Raw genomic sequence first — 22,534 nt, 5'->3', positions numbered from 1 at the left:
TACTGTCATCAAGGTTCCACTCTCTTTCCTGGTCATAAGCGACAGTGTTGGATCACTCTTTGTCTGGCCTCTAACCTGGGACCAATTTGCTTAGAGATCCCTACCAGGAGGCAATGCTCCAGACAAGTTCCCAGGGTTGCTGAGGCACTCAAACCACTCAACTACAATATGTTTATTTAATTTTGGCAAATTAGTGTGCTATCAGTTGCTATCATTAAAATGTATATATCAGTAATACGTCAGCAATTACAAAATTATATTCATAAGAAAGAAGAGCCTAAATCAGGGGTGCCCAAACTCGGTCCTGGAGGGCCGGTGTCCTGCAGAGTTTAGCTCCAACTTGCCTCAACACATCTGCCGGGAAGTTTCTAGTATGCCTAGTAAGAGCTTGATTAGCTGGTTCAGGTGTGTCTGATTGGGGTTGGAGCTAAACTCTGCAGGACACCAGCCCTCCAGGACTGAGTTTGGGCACCCCTGGCCTAAATAGTTCACACAGGAGTTTATTATTCAATTAAAAAAATACATATCAGTACCCAGGACAATGCACAGCAGCAGTTTATTTACACATTCTCAAATCAAATTTTAAACTACCCTCTTTACAGGACAGATAATTTACATCAGTGGTCTCAAACTCAATTCTCGGAGGCCCACAGCTCTGCAGAGTTTAGCTCCAACTCACACCTGCTTGGAAGTTTCTAATGATCCTGAAGACCTTGATTAGCTGGATCAGGTGTGTTTGATTAGGGTTGGAGCCAAGCTGTGCAGAGCTGAAACCCTCCAGGAATTGATTATGAGACCAATGATTTACATTAATAAAACAAATCTCGTCACCACATTAATATTTCTTTTGTTTTCAATGTTCTCTTAGTGTTACAAAGGCAGTCAATGTCTGCAGACTTTTAAGGAACACTGAAACATTTTCCATAGGGGTTTACTATCGACTTTGTAGTAGCTTAGGGTAACTGCAATGACCCATACATATTAACTGGAGTATAACTAAATACTTGAACTCCCATGATGCTTCAGTAAACTTGAATGACATCATCCCATTCCCTCACAGGCCACACACCATTCTCCTGTACGTTGAACGGAGAGGTCTTCCAGTCCCAGGTTTTCACAGGAACATTCCAGTTAGGTCCATAGTTGGCCATCACATAGTCCCCGGTTTCGCAGGGAACTCTGACCTTTAGCTCCATCAGCTCAGTCCAACACAGACTGAATCGTGGGAACACATATCTGTCAGGAAACAATACAAATAAAAGCAGATATTTAAAGAAAAAAAACAGAATTTCCCTGAGTATTAACTAGTGCCACCCATTGAGTTCTAACAACGTTTTGCAACAGACACTGGGGTTCCAGAACATGTGTGACATGTGACTAAACGACCAACACAGCTAAATTAGAAAGATCTTGTTGATACATTTTTTGAGTGTCATGAGGTTAGTGCTAAACTTTGTGTTTGTAGAAACAGCAACCAGACTTTGTATGCTTTTATTTAAAGGGCAGGGCAACTCTGCAACCCATACATCCAGCCTCATCTTCTGAAATGAACAATTTCGAGTTGTAACACAGATGTTCACCTACTTTTTCCAGCTTGCCCTATCAAAGATCAGGTCTTAAATACAATTTTGAAAAATTTAACTTTTATATTGTGTTTGACTCTTAACTGTGAGTTAAATTAAGATCAGACCATACTTTTTGAGTGCAGAAATCCAGATGCTGTCAAAGGGTTCACAAACTTATTCTTCCCACTGCATATGTCAATTACTTATATCTTCGAAACAATTCAATAAATCAAAATTCATCTGAAATCTTTGTTATGAGACAAAGATGTAAGATAAAGATAAATGATTCCCTGAAAAATTTTGTGAGAATCGGACAAATGGCCTTGAAAAAGTTAGAAAAGGCATTTTGTTATTCAAAATTACCAACAAGCAATCAGAAAACATTGATGATTTTCACAAAGTTCCAGAAAAAAAAAATAAACCAGACCGCAAACCCTTGCAGTGAATAGTAGAGGTCTTCATGCGTCCACTTGGATCTGAAAAACCCGAGGTCTGACCCGAGAAGGTTTGGGTCCAAAACTTCCACGGGGTCGGGTTCGGTATTAGTGGCCTTGGGTCTTGGTTAATTTAAAATAAATGCGCTTTTTCCAAATGGACCAGATAAGGCCTGAATTATTTTAAAGGGGTCCTATTATGCTTTTTCACTTTTTTAAATGAAACACTGTCTAAGCTGTTTGCCAATCACAACGCACTGGGACAGCTAACCAATCACAACACATTTTGTTTTTCGGAAGGCGGACCTTCATCAAAGCCGGAACTAATCGAGCCAGGCTTGTGCCAGGCTGGGGAGAAAGGTATTTTAATAATGTAAATTATGTGAAAAATAAATACGTTTTTCGAAAACAAAATCAAGACTTTGTAAAAGAGCATAATAGGACCCCTTTAAACCATCCCGGATGGCCAGCAGCAACTGAGATTTTAGCAGAAATACATAGGTAGTGGGCCTGGCGTAGTACATTACCGACCCCCTCCGTTTGCCTAACCAAGCCATCATGTGGCTGGATGGCATTTTACTGACATTTCAGCACTTCAGTGTGTACTTGCAGGTTCATGTTAAGTGCATTTTTGAGAACAAACGTTTGTGACCTTGCACACAGAAATCCATCTTATAGATATGAGATCCATCAGAAAAAGCCACTCGCTTCATGTTCATGTAGGGCTTTTTTGTGTGCACAAGCCCTTCGCCGAATATGAGGTAAATAGAGTTGCAGACAACACTAGTGAATCCATGATTTTATCGAGCGATCACGTTTATTTCTCCAATCCACTGGTCACAACTGAAAGGTGAACCCAAGAAATAACTTGTATCCATCAGGAAGGCAATAATATAAAGAAATAATAAATAAATAAATAAATGAAAGTAATGGAGCAGCGGCCAAATCAGTCAGCAGGACACCAGGGTTTTTTCCTCGCAGGCTGCAGGCTGTGCACACAGCAATGCCATTTACCTCCAGGTCCAGTCGGATTAGAAAATAAATGGAGTCGGGGTCAGGTCAGACTTGGGTTCAATTTTATCAGGTCTGTCTCAGGTCGGCATTTTCTTTTAAAACAATAATTTATGCACGTTGAGTTCGGGTAAGAAGTGATTCGGGTCGAGTACAGATTTTAGAAAATGAGAAGACAATAAAACAAATAAGACATACATTTAAAGAAATTGTAAAACCTCTCTTATCTCTACACAGAGGACAACTGACAGGTTAGTAGGTGGTCTTTCACTGCTGACCTGAAATTGACAGTGATAACCGCAATGGATGAGACAAAACATCTACCAAGCCTATGTCAAAATAGACCTATGCATGAGACTTACAGCTGCTATACTTCATACATCAGTACAATAAAAATACTTTAAATTATTATAATAGTCATTTTATGAACTAAGCCTGGAACAAAAAAGAAAGGTGAAAAAACCTATATTAGGGAGTGGTAATGGCAAATGAGCTGATGAATGATCCTCTGCAGCCATCTACTGTTTTAGTGGTAATTTCATGTCATTTTCACAACCTTTTTTCACCCCTGAAGAGTTTGCATCCCTGATTGAAAGCAAATGTTTAATTGATAATAGAGAACTCTCTAATACTCACTTGAATTTTTTGCCACTCTTTGCCTGTGTGCCTCCATTCCAGGCAATGTCACCTTCATCATAAAAAAAGAAAATGTCCAGTTTCACATCATTTCCCTGAAAGGAGAGCTCCAAACTATCCTCAACCTGAAATTTAAATAAAAGAAGGGTGAAAATATGTCAGCAAATGTCTGGGCCTTGATTTATCCTTAAATCAATTCATCGATCCTACTTTAGTGATCAAGTTTTTCCATTGTAATATAACTTTGACAGTTAAACGCAGCCCAGGCAGGAACCTATTATAATGCATTACTCATCATTACTGTAACATTAAAAAGGCATATCATCTAGCATAAATTTGTAAGTATATATTGACAATTTAATGTATGTGAACTGAACTGAATGTATTCTCATTAAAAACGTAAAGACAGGAAGACTCATTATTTTAGTAATTACTAATTAGAACGTTGTTTTTGCATTACAGTAAAGAGAATTTGGAGGGAAAATGTGCTTAAAGGGATAGTTCACCCAAAAATAAAAATGCTGTCATTAATTACTCACCCTCATGTTGTTCCAAACCCGTGTGACCTTCGTTCATCTTCAGAACACAAATTAAAGGTAGGGTATGTCATTTTTCAAAAACACTTTAGAAAACTGATTCGGGCCGAATAGCAAAACAAACTTGTAGCCAATCAGCAATAAGGGGCGTGTCTACTCGTGATGTGGAGGAGAGAGCTTTCAGTGCATAGGACGGACATTAGCTGAGCCGAGCGACGGAAAGATAGAGATGGCGGATAAAAAACAAAAGAGGAAAACGAGGTCGTGTTTGTTTTGGTGATTTCAAATATCAACATTGGCTACCAGAAATCGCTTACCCTGCCTTTAAGATATTTTTGATGAAATCCAAGAGCTTTCTGACCCTCCATGGACAGTAAGGGTACTACCACGATCAAGGCACAGAAATGTAGCAAGGAGATCATGGGTCTTACAGCAGTGGTCTCAAACTCAATTCCTGGAGGGCCACAGCTCTGCAGAGTTTAGCTCCAAATCACACCTGCTTGGAAGTTTCTAGCAATCCAGGGGCCTGTTTCATAAAAGAAGTTTACCAAATAAGCCAGGCTTATTTCAGTTAGTCTGACTTATTTTTAACTAAATCAGCTGACAATAAGTCAGACTAACTGAAACTGTTTTATGAAACAGGCCCCTGAAGACCTTGATTAGCTGGATCAGGTGTGTTTGATTAGGGTTGGAGCTAAACTGTGCAGAGCGGAGGCCCTCCAGGAATTGAGTTTGAGACCAATGTCTTACGGGTTTGTATCGACATGAGGGTGAGTAATTAATGACAGAATTTTCATTTTTAGGTAAACTATCCCTTTAATTGTCAAAAATCATCATATGACTAATCTTGTTATCTTCAAAACTGAAAATCAGTTCTATAAATATCTTGCTGATGTAATATAGTAATGACAATGCCTTACATATGAAATAATTGAATGAATTCATGAATACGTATTTATACACACAATGTAACTTTACAGTAAATTTATATATATTCTGTCATGTGAATAGTTTCGGTTGGTTAATAGTTACTATAAAACTATAATTGTGAAAATTGTGAGTTTAGGATTAAATTGATCTTGGTTTACAGTAAAATTAAAAACAAAATTTTAAAACAGATTTAAACATTTTTAAAGTCTAGTGTAGCATAATTAGAAAAACCTTGATTTAAATTAGGTTTAAAATCTTTATTAGTACAACCCATTCATAGAATTCTTACTGACCAAATATACAAATTTATAGGACAGCAACAGTGTTAAAAAAAAAAAAAGATTTCCAACGAGTCAATGTCCAATAAGCCAATGCACTAATTTCTGTTTTATTTTTAGAATTCAAGTCTACCTGTCATGGTACTGCCCCATTGACAAGCTATTTCTGCACAGTTGCATAATTACGTCCTGTGCTTACAGTGTTTCTATGATGAGTCCATCCAAATCACCCAATATTTAATTTTTGGAGATTGAGATGGATTGTTTCTGCAATTCTGAACAAGTTTTAAAGCAAGGGAACTGACAAAGCATCCAGCAATGTTATTTTCCAGGTAATAAATCACCCTTTACCTTCCCAAACTTGTGTTTCAGTGGGAGACCAGCCTTCTGAAACGCCTGAGTGATGTCATGCCTGTAATCTTTAATCCAAACGCCCAGATCGACGTCTTTACTGTAAGGAATGATGTTACACTGCCTGTACCAACCTGTGGGACATGGGACAGAAGGAGTTAGATGGGAGTTATTCAATCTAATTACTCACTGAAGGTTGTTTTTGCTTAGTCTCCTCTTAAAATCTATGACAGCCCATAGAACCAATAGAAAAGTTATGAAGTTATGACGCAGGTCGAGGACAGCCTGAACATATTGCTAGGCATCGGAAATGCAAGTGCAAACGGGATTGCGCTTCCATTTGAATTTTGTGAGGGTTGGGGCAGAAGGCAGAGAAAGTGAAAGAGCAAATGGGTGACTTTCTATTGCTATTCCAAAATGACAGGGTCATAACTTGTAAGACTTTGGAAATCCAATTGCAAATGGACTTTGCGTTTCCTTTTGAAATATGGCAGACAAGTTAAATCCACAGGAAAGAAAATGGAAACAGAAATGCCTCATAATGCGTCAATATCATTCCATTATCATGCCATAAAAATTAAGCTTACAAAGATCAATATATAGGCTATGATCCATTATATTGTGAGTTTGAACTATGTGACCCTGGACCACAAAACCAGTCATAAGGGTAATTTTTTTTTTTAACTGAGATTTGATCTGAAGGTTTGATTTGAAGGTTCGTTAGGATAGGACAATATTTGGCCGAGATACAACTATTTGAACATCTGGAATCTGAAGGTGCAAAAAAATCTAAATATTGATAAAATCGCCTTTAAAGTTATCCAAATGAAGTTCTTAGCAATGCATATTACTAATCAAAAATTAAGTTTTGATATATTTACGGTAGGAAATTCACAAAATATCTTCACAGAACATGATCTTTACTTAACATCCTATTGATTTTTGGCATAAAAGAAAAATCGATTATTTTGACCCATACAATGTATTGTTGGCTATTGCTACAAATATACCCCAGCGACTTAAGACTGGTTTCGTGGTCCAGGGTCACATATCGATTGATGTAAGTCTCATATTTTCAGTGTTAGGGGTAACGCATTAAGAGTTACATAATCAGATTACTTTTTTCAAGTAACTAGTAAAGTAACGCATTACTTTTTTAATTTATAAGAGAATAACTGAGTTACTTTTTCAATTAAGTAACGGTAGTTTTCCCCTTTATTGACTGACAGCTCTTCTGTTGAGAGAAATCGGGAGTAAGAGCAGAGACGTTGTGTGTGCTGTGTAAACATGTTACTGTAGTTCTAGACTAAATGTGAACATGCATTTACTCGCCTCACTTACCCAAAAACAGATTCATTATTCCTCAAATTGAATAAAAACTGAAATATAACGCAAACCTACAATAATTAAATATGTTAACATAAATATCCTTTATGTAATATAATATCATTTAATAAACCAATATCTTTGTTACCATCTGAGAATCCAATTCAACCATACTAATAAGCAAAAATGACTTTAGATAAAAATAACATTTGTTTCATTTTTTTTTTTTATTATGGCTGAATGAACATTCTTCGGCCCCACTTTATATTAAGTGGCCTTAACTACTATGTACTTACATCAAAAATTAAGTACAATGTACTTATTGTGTTCATATTGTATTGCAAAACAGTTTTGCTGCTATTGAGGTGGGATACGAGTAAGGTTAGGGACAGGTTCGGTGGTATGGGTAGGTTTATGGGTGGGTTAAGGTGTAAGGGATGGGTCAACTGTGTAATTATAAATGTAATTAAAGAAATTAATTACAGATGTAATTACATGCAGGTATTTTTAAAATATAAGTACAATGTAAAACTATGTATGTACACAATAAGTGCATTGTACCAAATTATTAATTTAAATGTAAGTACATAGTTGTTAAGGCCACTTAATATAAAGTGGGTCCCATTCTTCTCCTACGTCTTATTCTTCATGCAATCCAGAATGGCAGCACAGCTGAAAGGTTTGTTTTAAATAAAAAGTAACCAAGTAATGTAATTAGTTACTTTTTTAGGGAGTAACGCAATACTGTAATGCATTACATTTAAAAGTAACTTTTTCCAACACTACATATGTTGAGAGCCTCTTACCAAGACAGGTTCCACTGCTGAGCCAGAACGGAACTCCAAGCACAGAGAGGACTTTAGAAGCAAGATGAAGCAGACTTTTAGCCCTCATCCTAAAGTCCATAGCCTCTGTAGAGGTGTCTTCTGGATACAGCTGCACAAAATTATTTTGACTCTGAGCCCAATATATATTCAATGCTTAAACCAGATAAAACAGTCCAATTAAGAGATTTAAACACCTACACATCTTGCTTTTATTTCCCATCAATCAACAGTACCTGGTAAAAGGCCTTGGCTTCTCTGCAGTGACACTCCAGAAAGCGACTGCTGGAATGCTCATGGAGGAAACCAGAGTAGTTTTTGGGGATTCTTACGTCAAGGCCATCAAGAGTGGTTAGAATGAGCTCTGGCCTGAAAAAAAGTCATGAAATTAAACAATGTATGTCAAATCTTAATTTCTTTCAATTTGTAAAATATTTTTGTGGAAACTGTGGAGAAATGTAGCATTGCATCACTTGCTCACCAATGGATCTTCTGCAGTGAATGGGTGCCGTCAGAATGAGAGTCCAAACAGCTGATAAAAACATCACAATAATCCACAAGTAATCCACACCACTCCAGTTCATCGAGTAATGTGTTTGTAAAACAAATCCATCAAGGCGTTTTAAACTTTAAATGGTCACGTCTGGCCACAATAGGCTTTCTCTAGTGAAAAGTCCATCCCCTGTTGTCCTCTCACATCAAAATCCAGCCACATATTTGTTTAGAGCTGTTTTGGCTTGTAAACGGTGCTTGATCTGTGCATATTTCTCTCCTGATTCAGATGGAATGACTTGAGAACGCAATATTATAGACAAAGGACTCTTAGCAACGGTTTGAAGATAAAATTGTCTTGATGAATTTGTTTCTTACACGCATCCTTTGGCTTCACAAGATGTTAATTGATGGACTGGAGTCGTGTGGATTACTTGTGGATTATTGTGATATTTTTCAGACATTTACTTCACTTGACATTTCTGTGTACATGCAATAATCATGGCGTCACCTGTCATAGGCCCCAGCATGACGGCCAAAGTCCAGTTTTCCGAAAGGGGCGAATGTCCTGTCCATACTGCTTCTCAGCCTGAGAGGGCCGTGCCAGAGGTACTTCCCACTGCGCTCGTATAGAACGACCACATGAACCAGACGGCTGTTAAAGCGGAACAGGAAGTGCAGTGGTATTTCTTTTGCTGTCAGATCATCCATGCTGATCAGTCTGGGGTCTTTCCCATGAATCTCCAGCAGCTCCAGACCTCGCTCCGCTGCTGCATCCAATAAAGCGGCCTGCATAAATATAGAGAAGTATTATTCTTGTGTTAAACTATTGTTAGAATGAACAATGTGTGTGTGGGGAAAAAGGTGAGGATCTAAGTCAAATCTTCCTTAAATGCTTAAAAGATGCCATTTTTTGCTGCTTCCACAATAATTCTATTGAATTCCTCACATCATATTTCCAGAGGTTTCCGAGAAGTGCAAAGGTGGTGAAGTCCCTGTGTGTGCAGAGGAAACTGCAGTGGGGCTCTTTCAGCTGACTGTCCCTGTAGAGAACTGCATCCTGGGACAGAAGGTTCAGAGATGCTGTGTCTACCAGAAACACAGGCAATTTAAACTTATGGACCAGCCCCAGGAACTTCTTCAGCAAATGCTAGATTTAAAAAAAAAAAAAAAAAACGAGACAAAATATTAGCAAATGACAGTCTCACATATCCGAGACTAAAACATTCTGTTGCCTTATTGACTGTAATGTTTGAAATTGTTAGCTAAAAGTGTGGTGAGTTTTCTAGCTTCAGAAGGCAGGAGTGAAGTAAACAGCCAACATAGTAATGAAGTTCAGAGTGCATTTTATACGGTAACAGGCAAATATGATTAGGCTAGGCAGATTTTAGTCAGACTAAGATAAAAAAAGAACTGACACAAAAAAAACATTTACATCCCAGATAGAGAATGTGACAGGTGTGTTATAAGGGCTCTGTGGCACATAAGAAGCGGTTCGATGCAGGTTGCTTGCTGTACTCACTTTATGAGGGACTTTTCTGGTTATATCATTTTTACTCTACTGTTCATTCTGTTTAGACTGCTGGGTCGGACGTATGTATATTCTTACTTCAGACTATATATTTGACTGAGATACCATGATTGTTTGTGGAGAATGGTGTGTATTCGGAATTGTTTATTGAATTTGTCTTGTTCTTTCATGTGTTTTATGTTTATTGTTGATTATAAAGTGCTTTGAGCTTCGGAAAAGCGCTATAAAAATAATTCTTATTATTATTATTATAAGGATGAAGTAGGTTGTTATATCCCTCTTCTCTCTCTCGCTGGTGAGCAGCAGCTACAACATTAACCTTAACCACACAGATTTAGAGCTGTAGACTAAACTTTTGATCATTAACATTAAAATTTCACTCACCCAATGTGCCTCTTTTCCGGACAGATATCCTTTACTGCTCAATGCGTTAAGTCCATTCTGCAGTGACAGAAATAATGTCACTATATGCAAGACATCAATCAACAAAATTAGGTGCACCAGCCTTTAATTTATGATGACTTTGATTCATTTTATTAATACATTAAGCACACGCTGTGACTGTGTGCATGTGTATATAGTATTATAAGTGTTTATTAAATACAGTAATCAATGGAATACAGTAAAGGAAACTGCCATTAAGAATAATGGGAATATTCGTCACGAAAAAAATTCACAATGAAAATTATTGAAATAGATAGATATATAGATATAGATATATATATATATATGTTAGCCTATTATTCTATATAATCTTTGACCAAAATTATCAATGTTTTTTAGGACAGTAAAGTAAAATGTTTGAGGTTTTGTCTTGTCACCTTTGATGAATACTGTCTGTAGTTGAAGAGCTGGAAGAGGAGGAATATGGAGCTCGCAGCGATGAGGAGAGTCAACACAAATGTCCTGTTTATTCTAGCCATTAGTCCTACTTCTGACATCTGACACACACAGGAGAATCATATCTGTGCTCATAAAGACACAGCTGAGAGCAGAGGAATGAGAAAAACAAAAATACACACCGGGTGACAAATCTGCATAACGTGATATCAGATTATATCATTTTATTTGACCAAATAACTAGATTCTGCATTCACAGAATTCAAAGTAAAACATGCAGCCAATAATTAATAGCTTCTTATAAACTTACCAGGAGCAGGAAAACGCTGAATATCTGCTTTATCACAATCATTTATACAGTTCTTTATTCTGCCTGTTTTTGCCTCACACTGCGACCGTGCGCCAGGAGGGACATCTCTAAAACGCGTTGCGAAAATAATCTTAAAGGGATAGTTCACCCAAAAATGAAAATTCTGTCATCATTTACTCAGCCTCATGTCGTTCCAAACCTGTACGAGTTGCTTTCTTATGTTGAACACAAAAGAAGATATTTTGAAGATTGCTGGTAATCAAACAGTTGGTGGTTGCCATTGACTTCCACAGTAGGAAAAAAAAAATACTATGGAAGTCAGTGGCTGTTTTTAATGGATGTCAGCAGAGGGGAGACTTAATTAAATGAGAACTTCTGTGTTAATGTTTAGTGTGTTTGTCATTAAATGCTTCTTTTTCAGTAAGCAACATTAGGAGTTTACAACGAAATAAAAAAACATGGAAAATTTTGCCACAAGTAGTGTCCGTTTACGGCACTTCTCATTCATTTCTATGGTATCCGCAAACTGTTATTGACAGTCGTAAAGCGCCGAAAGATATTCAAATTATGTTATTGGTTTATGAGGCACACGTGATCCAATGAGAGAGGTTGGTATCTTCTTACATAGTAAGAGCTCTAGCGTTTCTTCCTAGGGATAAATACATCTTTAGATTATTTTAGCGATTCACTATTAACTTGTCACATACTGAATTAAAGATTTATTTTGTTTATTCGTTTTTCCGTTAAATTATTTCTCCCATCTCATCTGTAGTGACAAAAATAAAAAACTTAAAATCTGACTCTAGATCTATCAAGGATCAGATTCACTAGTCCTTTTTATGGCATTAAAATCTATATTTATTTTCAAAGGTTTACATCCCTGAAAGCGTTAATTACAAACTGGCACATTCATAGTTAAATTGTAACAGTAAGGGTGTCATATATATTTTTGTTAATTAATTTGCCTGTGATCCACTTTAATGCTGTTTGGGGATTACAACACCAGATGGTGCCAGAGGCAGAACAAGTCAACATCGAGTCAAACAGAAGACTTTGGTGAGCTTTAATGTTTGGATTTAAGCTCATTAAGGATTGTTACATAGAAACAGACGGAGGTTTGATTATTAGTTTCTGCACAAATGCATGACAAACTCTTAATTTATTCAAAAAATTAGACCTAAAATGACTTAAACGGAGGATGACACATTTATACAACAAAAATGTACAGTCTACATCCAAAATTATCCAGATATAATAACAGTTTATGACAATGAGGGGACATTAAAAGCAGCTTTTATCATTTTTACACTTGTGCAAAGTTTTCCAGTTTCAAAATCAACAGCTGAAGGATGATCTACAGAGTTCAATATCAGTAAGAGTACAGTTAATGTAAAAAAAAAAGAAAATACCATAGAAAGGATTTAACACACACTACAAGGAACGAAACTAAAACAATATGAGAATCAACTAGTGAAGGACAAACAACTCAAAAAAGCATGTCATCATTCAAACTAAAATCAGTAAAGAAAGTGCACTCAACTATTCCCTGATAAAGCGACTAGCTTTCCTGATGCAAACATCTCCTGATGAAAGCAAGTGTCTGTCAAAGAGAACGAGGCCTCTCTTCATAGGAACATGAAGGGAAACGACTCTCCAAATTCTGCCAGTCAAAGCTGCGGCGATGATCTCTTTGTCCTGGAAGTCTACATGCCTCGGTCATCGGAAGTGTGTCCAGTTTTCAGAATGGTTTCCTGATTAGTTTTTCAGGTGTTTTGAGAAATCGGGTCACGGCATTAGGGAGCTGTCTACTGAAGGCAGTTTATCGTAGAAGCAGATATCACAGGCTACTGAGGGATCCTGCGGAGATATACTGCTGCTCGATCCTCCCAGCCCATTTTCTGTCTTTTGGAAGCTTCTTACTGCACTGGGTATCTGCAGGCCTGTAGACAGAGTCAGACCGCCACACCACACCTGAAATACAAACACAGGCATTCAGGACACTCAGCCAGTCTTCATTTAGCAGACCCTTTTAAAGAGATAGTTCACCTGAAAATGAAAATGTGCTGAAAATCTAATCACCCTCTGGCCATCCAAAATGTAGGTGAGTTTGTTTCTTCATCAGAAATGTAGCATTCCATCACTTTCTCACCAATGGATCCTCTGCAGTGAATGGGTGCCGTCAGAATGAGAGTCCAAACAGCTGATAAATACATCACAATAATCCACATCACTCCAGTCCATCAATTAACATCTTGTGAAGCCAAAAGCTGCGTGTTTGTAATAAAGGAATCCATCATTAAGGCATTTTAACTAAAATACGAGTACATAATCCATAATAATGTTCTCTCCAGTGAAAAAGTTCATCCCCTGTTGTCCTCTCACATCAAAATACAGCTACATGTTAAGTGCTTGATCTGTTCATATTTCTCTCCTGATTCAGATGGGACGACTTTTTAGCTGGAGGAAGCATTATCATGGATTATGGACTCATATTTTAGCTGAAAGCAATGGTTTAAAGTTAAAAACACCTTGATGGACTTATTACAAACACACAGCTTTTCACAAGACGTTGAATTATGTACTGGAGTGGTGTGGATTATCGAGATGTTTTTATCAGCTCTCATTCTGACGGCACCCATTTACTGCAGAGGATCCTCTGGTACTACATTTCTCCAAATCTGTTCCCAGGTAGAAACAAACTCATCTACACCTTGGATGGATATAAAACAAAGGAAGAGTACATTTTCAGCAAAATTCCATTTTTGGGTGAACTATTTCTTTAATATCATTTATAATTTATAAAACACCCCATATAGAGTTAGAACATATCACAATTAGTACATAACCCTAGATCTTTAACCACAAAGAGTACGCTTGGTTTAAGATGACAGCTTGTTTCTTTGTTGATAAGAACAACAAGAATGCAACAACATTTTCAGCCGGGCGATAGTATAAATACAGATCATATAACAACTTTGACATGAGCTGTGCGATAATGTAGTTTACATCTTGCAACAATACAATAATTAAAGCAGTTGAGATTTGCTATGTAATATATTTAACTTTACGTGAGTATACTGCATAAAATTGGACGTTTATATCCAACTTAATATAACGAGCTGGCAGATTTTGTGATGAAATTTTAAAAAAATCAAGCATTTGAGATCTGCTATATAGTATATTTTATTTTAACACTGCAAAACTGGCTGATGTTGATATATTTTGTCAGGCAGAACTTGCGTTTCGAGACAAATGTGTGATCAGTTTCACTGAAGTCTATGGGAAGTGTTTTACATTTGCATGTATTTATTTAGTAGATGCTTTTATCCAAAGCAATTCACCAATGTGAAATATTACAAGCAATTTCTCATAAGAGACAACAATGCACAATGCCAAGTTTACAGTATAAACTAGATTATTAGACAAGCTAGAGCAGACGGGAAATGTGGAAAATAAGAAAGTTATTTCTTTTTAAATTAAATACATTTTATAATTAAATAAAATATTCTTGAAATTTAAGTTCATTTCTTTTTTCATATTCACTTATAATAATACTCAAAAACGTAATGCTTATTTCTGGTTAACAGCATGAAAAATGAACTTCAACAACAACTGAACAACTGAAGGATTAAGGTTTCTGAAGTGCAATCCGTGTGTTTTACTTTCTTTACATATTTTGTCACTTCTTTATTTATAACTTTTAATCATTTATTAATTTATGTAATTTAATGAAGTGATTCTGTTGAGTGAGTGATTTAATTAATCATTCATAAAGACAGTCACAACTGGTGTAACAAATGCCTTTTGAATTAGGAGCCACAACCACATTTAAATGTAAGAGTGAAGCCCTTAAATTATGGTTCAGTTTGTTCAGGTATTTAGTGCTGTGAAGAAGACTCTTTAATCTTTTGACAAAGAAACATTAGCAACAATCAAACACAACCAAAGATGTATTATGTCTGGCAATTCCCAAAGTACCACACTACCAGTACTATAGTCATAAAGCAGCTGCAGTAACGCTTTATTTTACTCTACGGTGTCTTTGTTATACATGTTAAATGTACTTACAGTAAATTATGCATAATTAACTAACTCTAAACCAAACCCTAATCCTATAGTAAGAATGACGTCATTACTTAAAGTGCCCCTATTATGGGTAATGAAAGGTTCATATTTTGGTTTTGGGAGTCCCCAACAACAGGTTGACATGCATGCAAGGTCAAAAAACACTTTCATTGTCTTATAATATGCATTTATTTTGACCTTACTTACCTTACCTGACGTCAACATGAAACGCTTGGGATTCGTTTTAAAGGGGTCATATGATGCGATTTAAATTTTTCCTTTCTCTTTGGAATATTACAAGCTCTTGGTGCATAAAGATTCAAACGCGAGTTTTGGGCAGTGTAGAGTAGCACTTGTTGTTTGTCATTTCTCCGATCACAAATGCAGACAGGGTTTTATGTTTACGCGGCGCGGCGCGGCGCGATGCAACGCAACGCGTAAAAAGACAGTATAAGTCATTATAATCAGTGATTATGTCCCCACTGGATGCAACAAATGCTTCGTTTGTAATGGGTTTTAATGTTTATGTCTCGTAGCTCCTGCCGGACACGGCATCAACAGTATGGTGAGGGGCGTAACATTTCCGTCATACGCTTGAGGTATTCGGCCAATCACAATGCACTGGATAGCTGGCCAATCACAGCACACTGTGCTTTTCAGAACGATGAGCTTTGTAAAAATCGATGCGTTTCAGAAAGGCGGGGCATAGAGGAGAAACAATAATGTACAGTATGTGGAAAATAATGTTTTTTTAAACTTTAAACCGCATAAACACATTTCATTACACCAAATACACAAAATAATGTTCTTTATAGCAGCATCATATGACCCCTTTAAAAACAACCCGTTTCAATGATTCAGAGTCGACTCTTTCTTTTGAGAGACAATAACTTTATACACGGTGCACTTTCAGATTTAAAACTTTGCAGGAAGTTCTCATTCACTTAGTTAGAGCTGTGTTACACACAGCATGAAAGGTCATTTTCAAAAATCCATAATAGGGGCACTTTAATTGTATAATTACACTGTAACAAGGACATGATCTGTCAATGCAAAGTGCATAATTTTCAGTGCATCTTTTTTTTTTTTTAAATCATTAGCTTTGAGAAGAAGAGGTGTTAATACTTCAGCACATGACTATTACAAGCTTATACTATTACAAACCTATTATTTGTAAACAATCAACACTCACTTTTAGTGTTTTTCATTTTTTTCCCTGTTGCCTGATTCTATTACATCATCTTTTTTTTATACATGAAAAACGGGGCATGGTTTGCATTAGAATAACCTATATTTGCATGTGTAAATAAAATGTTTGTACTCTAACTCACCATGAAAGCTGGCACAACAGGTTGGGTGAACCTCACTTTAAAAGTATGAAGCAATTGTTTGTTTTCAGCATTATAGAAGGAAAGTTGGCCTGGAAAAAAACAAAAAATGAAGCTATTAATAAATAGCAGCAGTCACATTTACTTGCTGCAGTTATTCTGGTAGTGCACGAACCAGCTCACAAGAAAAGCATGAATGGAAATGGTGGAAACTCAATCTGTAGGTATCTGATTGCACATGTGAGAAACCCGAGGGTGGGCTATAATGTTCCCTATAAACTACGGCAGTCGGACAAAATGGAGCATGACATGAACATACAACACTTAAGCTACCCATAATAACACAGAAGACATGGATAACAGAAACAAGGAATCAGGTGTGAGCTACAAAAAATGCATATACACTGTTTGACCCTGTAAATCCTGACATATGAAAAAATATGCAGATTTTTTGTGTGAAAAAAATTTAAAGTTACTCTTATGTTTACTTTACAAAAAAAGATTTCACAGCAAAAAGGTGGACATTTTTACGATTAAAGGGCCTTTTTCTTGCCCAAAATTACAAACTTTCAATCAGACGACAGAAGGCATGTAGTAGATTGTGTACAAAAGGTTTTCCAGCAAAATCATGTTGATCATTTAGAGGCCTTAGAAATATACCATCAAATATGATACAGAAGGCTTTATTGGGTTAATCAAACAATAATTTAAAAAGTGCTATATGTCATTTTAGATCAGATTTTGTTCATTACCCCGATCAAAGTCACAGTAGACCCCTATGCTGTCTGGTACCGGGACGTCCAGATTCTTTGCCTTGTTGTTGTGTTTGGCTGCAAATGAGTTCTGCAGCCAGTTGTTGACGTGGATACACCAGGTGGTGTTGGTCTTCCCCAACTGGTCAAATTTCCCAAGGTTTCTGTAGGCCAAACCAACACTGTAGGACTTACAGTCTTTCTGAGGCTTCACTTCCCAGTAATGCTGGCCAGACTCTATACTGGTGTCACCTAAACATGCATACAAACACACGAGTTGAATTAAAACAGTCTTCAAATTATTATAATGTCAATAAAGTGACGTTATTCCAGCAACCACTGCTGTGTGGATGTGTAGTATTTGTTGGTTAGAAGTCGCATTCAGATAGTGCTTTATACAATACAGATTGCTTTAGAGCAGCTTCACCATAAATAACAGTGTTAATGTTCATTAATTACCATTAATTATCAAATAAATTCAACTCGGCTTGTAAAGCAGCTCTATAGAAGACAAGAGTTTCATTATTCAGCTCCATTCAGTTCAGTGTTGTTTCAAAACTCTCAAAATTGCAAAATGTCCATTAATGATGAAACAACTTCAATTTCAACTACACAGCAGCTCTACTGAAGACAATAATGTCATAATTCAGCTCAGTCATTAAAAGCTGAATAATGACACCATTGTCTTCTGTAGAGCTGCTTATATCTGAATTAATCTCATTTCATAATTTGATGAACTAATCTGAATCGACCATGAATTTACTTTAGTGGAATAATGACACACTTGTCTTTTTAGAGCTGCTTTAGAGCTCAAATTGTATTTGTTTCATCACTAAAGAACTTCGCAAAATCCTTGCTTATTTGTGACACTGTTCTGAAACAATCTTTATTGTTTAAAGTGCTATAAATATGGCTTGACTTAGAGTCAGTTGATTCAATTGAATTCAATAACAGTGTCAGTGTTGCAAAGTTAATACATTATGAAACAAATTTGATTCAGCCTGTAAAGCAGCTCTACAGAAAGACTATTCAGCTCAAATTAGTTCAATGTTGTTTCAAAACAGTATCACTCATAAATTATGAAACATCTTCAATTTAATCTACAAAGCAGCTCTACAGAGTACAATAGTGTCATTGTTCAACTAAAATCCATTCAGGTTTTGTTCGCATCTGTTTTCAGTACCATCAAATTAATGGTATTACTGAATATCAATTGCCTTTTAAACCCCAACTTTTAAGAGACAGGGATAGTCTTCCCAAAATTGTTGAAGAGAAGTATCAGTTTCCTTCAAAAACAAAGATACTTCTTCCAAAATGATTCCAGTCTTTTGGATAGCATAGACACTTTAGGATTTCTAAGGCTGTTTTGGTACCCAGTACTGTGTAGGACTCTCCAGTGAAGCGATCCCTGGCTCCTCTCGGGGCGGGTGAGCGCGTCACTGATGTTCTTTTAGGAGATGGAGTTCCACTTGATTCAATTGAATTCAATAACAGTGTCAGTGTTGCAAAGTTAATACATTATGAAACAAATTTGATTCAGCCTGTAAAGCAGCTCTACAGAAAGACTATTCAGCTCAAATTAGTTCAATGTTGTTTCAAAACAGTATCACTCATAAATTATGAAACATCTTCAATTTAATCTACAAAGCAGCTCTACAGAGTACAATAGTGTCATTGTTCAACTAAAATCCATTCAGGTTTTGTTCGCATCTGTTTTCAGTACCATCAAATTAATGGTATTACTGAATATCAATTGCCTTTTAAACCCCAACTTTTAAGAGACAGGGATAGTCTTCCCAAAATTGTTGAAGAGAAGTATCAGTTTCCTTCAAAAACAAAGATACTTCTTCCAAAATGATTCCAGTCTTTTGGATAGCATAGACACTTTAGGATTTCTAAGGCTGTTTTGGTACCCAGTACTGTGTAGGACTCTCCAGTGAAGCGATCCCTGGCTCCTCTCGGGGCGGGTGAGCGCGTCACTGATGTTCTTTTAGGAGATGGAGTTCCACTTCTGAAACCATCAGAGAGACACTGACAGTCACTACACACACACACTTGGGTTCAGGACAGAGATCAATCATCAGAACATGCGCAAACACAAACTCCAAGTCCCACAACACACAAAGAGCAAGAGGAAGAGAGTCAGTGTCAGTTAGTTATCAAACACAGCATGTCCCTATTTGTGATGCCTACTACAGCCAATGGTGGTGCAAAAAGAACTATGAAAAATCTAATGGAGAAATTAATGGAAAAAGCAGTACATAACATGTTAGCCACAGCAGCACAATTGATGCAATGCTACTCAATACATTTATTGCAACAAAAAAAAAACAAACACCAAAACAACTCCTATATATCTTAATAAACTAATGGGTGTGCAGACTTCGGATGGCTAGTATAGATCATTTAGGTAAGAAAACTACTGGCAACTGATTGTGTATTCAACAAAGTGCACAAATAAGTGTATTATTATTTAACACAAAATTATTCTGAATAAGAGATGGTTGAACCCTTTGTGCAGGGCTCATGATCTCCCCTCCTCCATTAGCCATATGGAAGATCCCACATATTAGCATATGAACAGCTGGCCGGTGAAGGACAACCCACACATTGTAAACGATGGAGCATTATCACAAGGTTCTTGGCATACCAGATGGTTTAGTTACAATGCATGACCGGTGTAATTACATGCAAAATTTATGTTGTTCGGTGCACTTTGTTTGCTGTAATGGAATGACTGATGAGAAAAGCATTAGAGCGGTGATTTCAGACGAAAGCTTACTCACCACAGTCATAAGGATGTGAGCATGGAAAAGCAACTTTGTATTTAGAATTACGTTTGATTAAATGTTGCAAAACTAATATTTAGGTCATCATTTGATAACATTTCAACACAGTAAGAAGTAGCCAAGTTGTAAAGAGAGAGGTGATAGCAAAGATGTCAAGTACAGGTTGAGCTTTTGGTCAGAATCATTGTCAGAACGAGTGATTCTATATAATACAATTCTATTTATATTCTATTGAATCTACTTTCAGTAACACTCACAGCCAGCACATGCGAAACCCATAAGAGCACTCAGTTTAGAAACACAGAAAAACCCCCTCAGAAGAAGACATTTCATAAATAAGGATCACAAGTATGATAGTGAATTTAGAATAAAATTGAAGATGCATTTCTTTAAAATGATAAATAATACATATTTTGTAAGCTTGGAACTAATATATGAAATCCCTGAAAGATCAAATGTAGATTAAAGTTATCCAGTGATCTGTAATCCTTTTTCATGAAACGGTTTGCTCAGATCTGTCTTTGTGAACACAATGTCTAAAGGTCTAAAGGGCTCTAGGTAAGCCAGCAGTAGCGCTTGGTTTATTGCTGTCAGAAAGGGCTAAAGACCACTGCTAAGAGACACACGGTCACCTTGACATATTCTTCAGATTGGTGAAATGTGCACTGCTGATTGGTAGAAAAGGAAAAACAAGAGCAGGGAGTTATTAGGGAGGCACAGATGTTAAAAAACTAATTATTTTTATGCTATTGCCAATTCTACACTACTTTGTTGAAATAATCTAAAACACTGTAAACTAAAATCAGTCATTTTAAATGCTAAAAGTGAATTTGGACATTACAATATTAAAATGCAGAGCATGGAACTTTTATTTTGGACTAATTTTAAATAGAAAAAAAGAAGTAAGAAACTGCTGAATAAAGTCATTATTTTGTTTTCTTTGAACACAAAAAGTATTCTTGAAGCTTCATAACATTATGGTTGAACCACTGATGTCACATGGACTATTTTAACAATGTCCTTACTACCTTTTTGGGCCTTGAACGTGTCAGTTGGGTCAGAAAGCTCTTGGATTTCATCAAAAATATTTTAATTTGTGTTCCAAAGATGAATGAAGGTCTTACGGGTTTGGAACGACATGAACGTGAGTAATTAATGATAGAATTTGGGTGAACTATCCCTTTAACAATAACAACACTGTATCACGTTACATTCCAGATAGGGCCTTCCACTAACTGATGTGTTGATTAAAGGGTTAGTTCATTAGTTCATAGACGAATTGTTGAATAAATTCGTTTTTTTTTTTCTTTTGCGCACAAAAAGTATTCTCGTAGCTTCGTATAATTACGGTTGAACCACTGATGTCACATGGATTATTTTACCGATCTCCTTGCTACGTTTCTGGACTTGGGAACATTTAAGTTACGTTGCTGTCTGTGCAGGGTCAGACAGCTCTCAGATTCCATCAAAAATATCTTAATTTGTGTTCCGAAGATGAACGAAGGTCTTACAGGTTTGAAACGACATGAGGGTGAGTAATTAATGACAGAATTTTCATTTTTGGGTGAACTAACCCTTTAATAAATTACTAACAGCCAAAGTACTAGCAGCCAAACCTGAAAACCTCTCAACACACACCAGGTTTCAGTGTGATGAAGCAGAAATTTTAAAACTATATTAAAATCTCATCTGAGAGTACAAGAACATGTATGTTTCATCTCATTCATGACTCAATGGAAGAAAGATGCGGTATCTTAAATTTCTTACCTGCCCTTGTTCTCCTTCCCTTTGACTTTGCTGTCTACTCCTTTTCCTCCCTGAGGATCCCATTCCACACTCCTGTCCTCCACCTTCAGATTCAGATGAGATGACGTGGAGTCAAAGCCGAAGTTAAACGCTAACACAGAGAGGCACAACCATCAATATCAAAGAAATACTAACAGGACAGTACAATAACATATGTTTTTACTAATAAAACTACTGTTTAAAAGTTTGGGGTTGGTAAGGTTGTGAAACACTATTAAAATTTAAAATAACTGTTCTATTGTAATGTATGTTAAAAAAAAAAATGTTATGTGATCAAAGCTGAATTTTCAGCATCATTACTCTAGACTTCAGAGTCACTTCAGAAATCATTCTAATATGCTGATTTAATGCTTAAGAAACAATTCTGATTATTGTCATGTTGAAGACCGTTTTGCTTTGTTTTTTGTAGAAACTGTTATAAATATTTTTTGAAGGATTCTTCAATGAATGTAAAGTTCAAAAGGACAGCATTTATTTGAAACAGAAATCTTTTGTAACATAATAAATGTCATTACTTTCACTTTTGATCAACCTAATGCATCCTTGATGTATAAAAGTATTCATTTCTATTAAAGGGGTCATATGATGCGATTTCAAGTTTTCTTTTCTCTTTGGAGTGTTACAAGCTGATTGTGCATAGATAAGATCCCTGAAGATGCAAAGACTAAAGTCTCAAAACCAAAGAGATATTCTTTATCAAAGTTAAGACTCTGCCACGCCCCCCTAAAAC

At 36.5% G+C, this 22,534-nt stretch overlaps 2 protein-coding genes across 6 annotated transcripts in view; both read right to left on the bottom strand.

The window, feature by feature from the left end:
• Window positions 1-684: 684 nt before the first annotated feature.
• Window positions 685-11,159, bottom strand: fktn (fukutin). Of its 5 annotated transcripts, none has more exons than XM_016492779.1 (10): window positions 11,065-11,159; window positions 10,736-10,899; window positions 10,299-10,355; window positions 9,333-9,533; window positions 8,895-9,172; window positions 8,128-8,260; window positions 7,874-8,003; window positions 5,742-5,875; window positions 3,647-3,771; window positions 685-1,236 (listed from the first exon to the last, which is right to left on the bottom strand). In XM_016492779.1, exons 2-10 carry the CDS (start codon window positions 10,853-10,855, stop codon window positions 1,023-1,025), a joined length of 1,392 nt encoding a protein of 463 aa, XP_016348265.1. In that variant the 5' UTR covers window positions 10,856-10,899; window positions 11,065-11,159; the 3' UTR covers window positions 685-1,022. The 5 variants fall into 5 exon arrangements, with proteins under 5 accessions (XP_016348265.1, XP_016348267.1, XP_016348268.1 ...); XM_016492781.1 differs by lacking the exon at window positions 685-1,236 and adding an exon at window positions 2,944-3,105; XM_016492782.1 differs by lacking the exon at window positions 685-1,236 and adding an exon at window positions 3,132-3,288.
• An 853-nt stretch (window positions 11,160-12,012) lies between these two features.
• LOC107693403 (FSD1-like protein) overlaps window positions 12,013-22,534 on the bottom strand; it is a 20,067-nt gene continuing 9,545 nt past the window's right edge. The window contains exons 7-12 of the mRNA XM_016492776.1: window positions 21,766-21,895; window positions 20,631-20,666; window positions 19,123-19,220; window positions 17,210-17,461; window positions 16,461-16,549; window positions 12,013-13,035 (exon numbers count right to left, since the gene is read on the bottom strand). Coding sequence (XP_016348262.1) covers window positions 12,850-13,035; window positions 16,461-16,549; window positions 17,210-17,461; window positions 19,123-19,220; window positions 20,631-20,666; window positions 21,766-21,895 — 791 coding nt within the window. The 3' untranslated portion in view covers window positions 12,013-12,849. The remainder of the gene's footprint in view (window positions 13,036-16,460; window positions 16,550-17,209; window positions 17,462-19,122; window positions 19,221-20,630; window positions 20,667-21,765; window positions 21,896-22,534) is intronic.

The sequence above is a fragment of the Sinocyclocheilus anshuiensis genome, unplaced genomic scaffold (assembly GCF_001515605.1).
Source record: "Sinocyclocheilus anshuiensis isolate Anshui unplaced genomic scaffold, SAMN03320099.WGS_v1.1 scaffold1558, whole genome shotgun sequence".
Taxonomy (NCBI): Eukaryota; Metazoa; Chordata; class Actinopteri; order Cypriniformes; family Cyprinidae; genus Sinocyclocheilus; species Sinocyclocheilus anshuiensis.
Note: the sequence above shows the minus strand (reverse complement) of the source record. Positions and strands in the feature narration are given on the sequence as shown.

Bases quoted from the DNA above. Each gene is read 5' to 3' on its own strand.
- fktn (XM_016492779.1), bottom strand. From the start codon at position 10,855: ATGTCAGAAGTAGGACTAATGGCTAGAATAAACAGGACATTTGTGTTG. The intron at 9,534-10,298 runs GTGAGTGAAATT...TTTTAAATCTAG, and splicing joins CCGGAAAAGAGGCACATTGG to CATTTGCTGAAGAAGTTCCT. The intron at 5,876-7,873 runs GTAAGAGGCTCT...CATGTCCCACAG, and splicing joins CAGCAGTGGAACCTGTCTTG to GTTGGTACAGGCAGTGTAAC.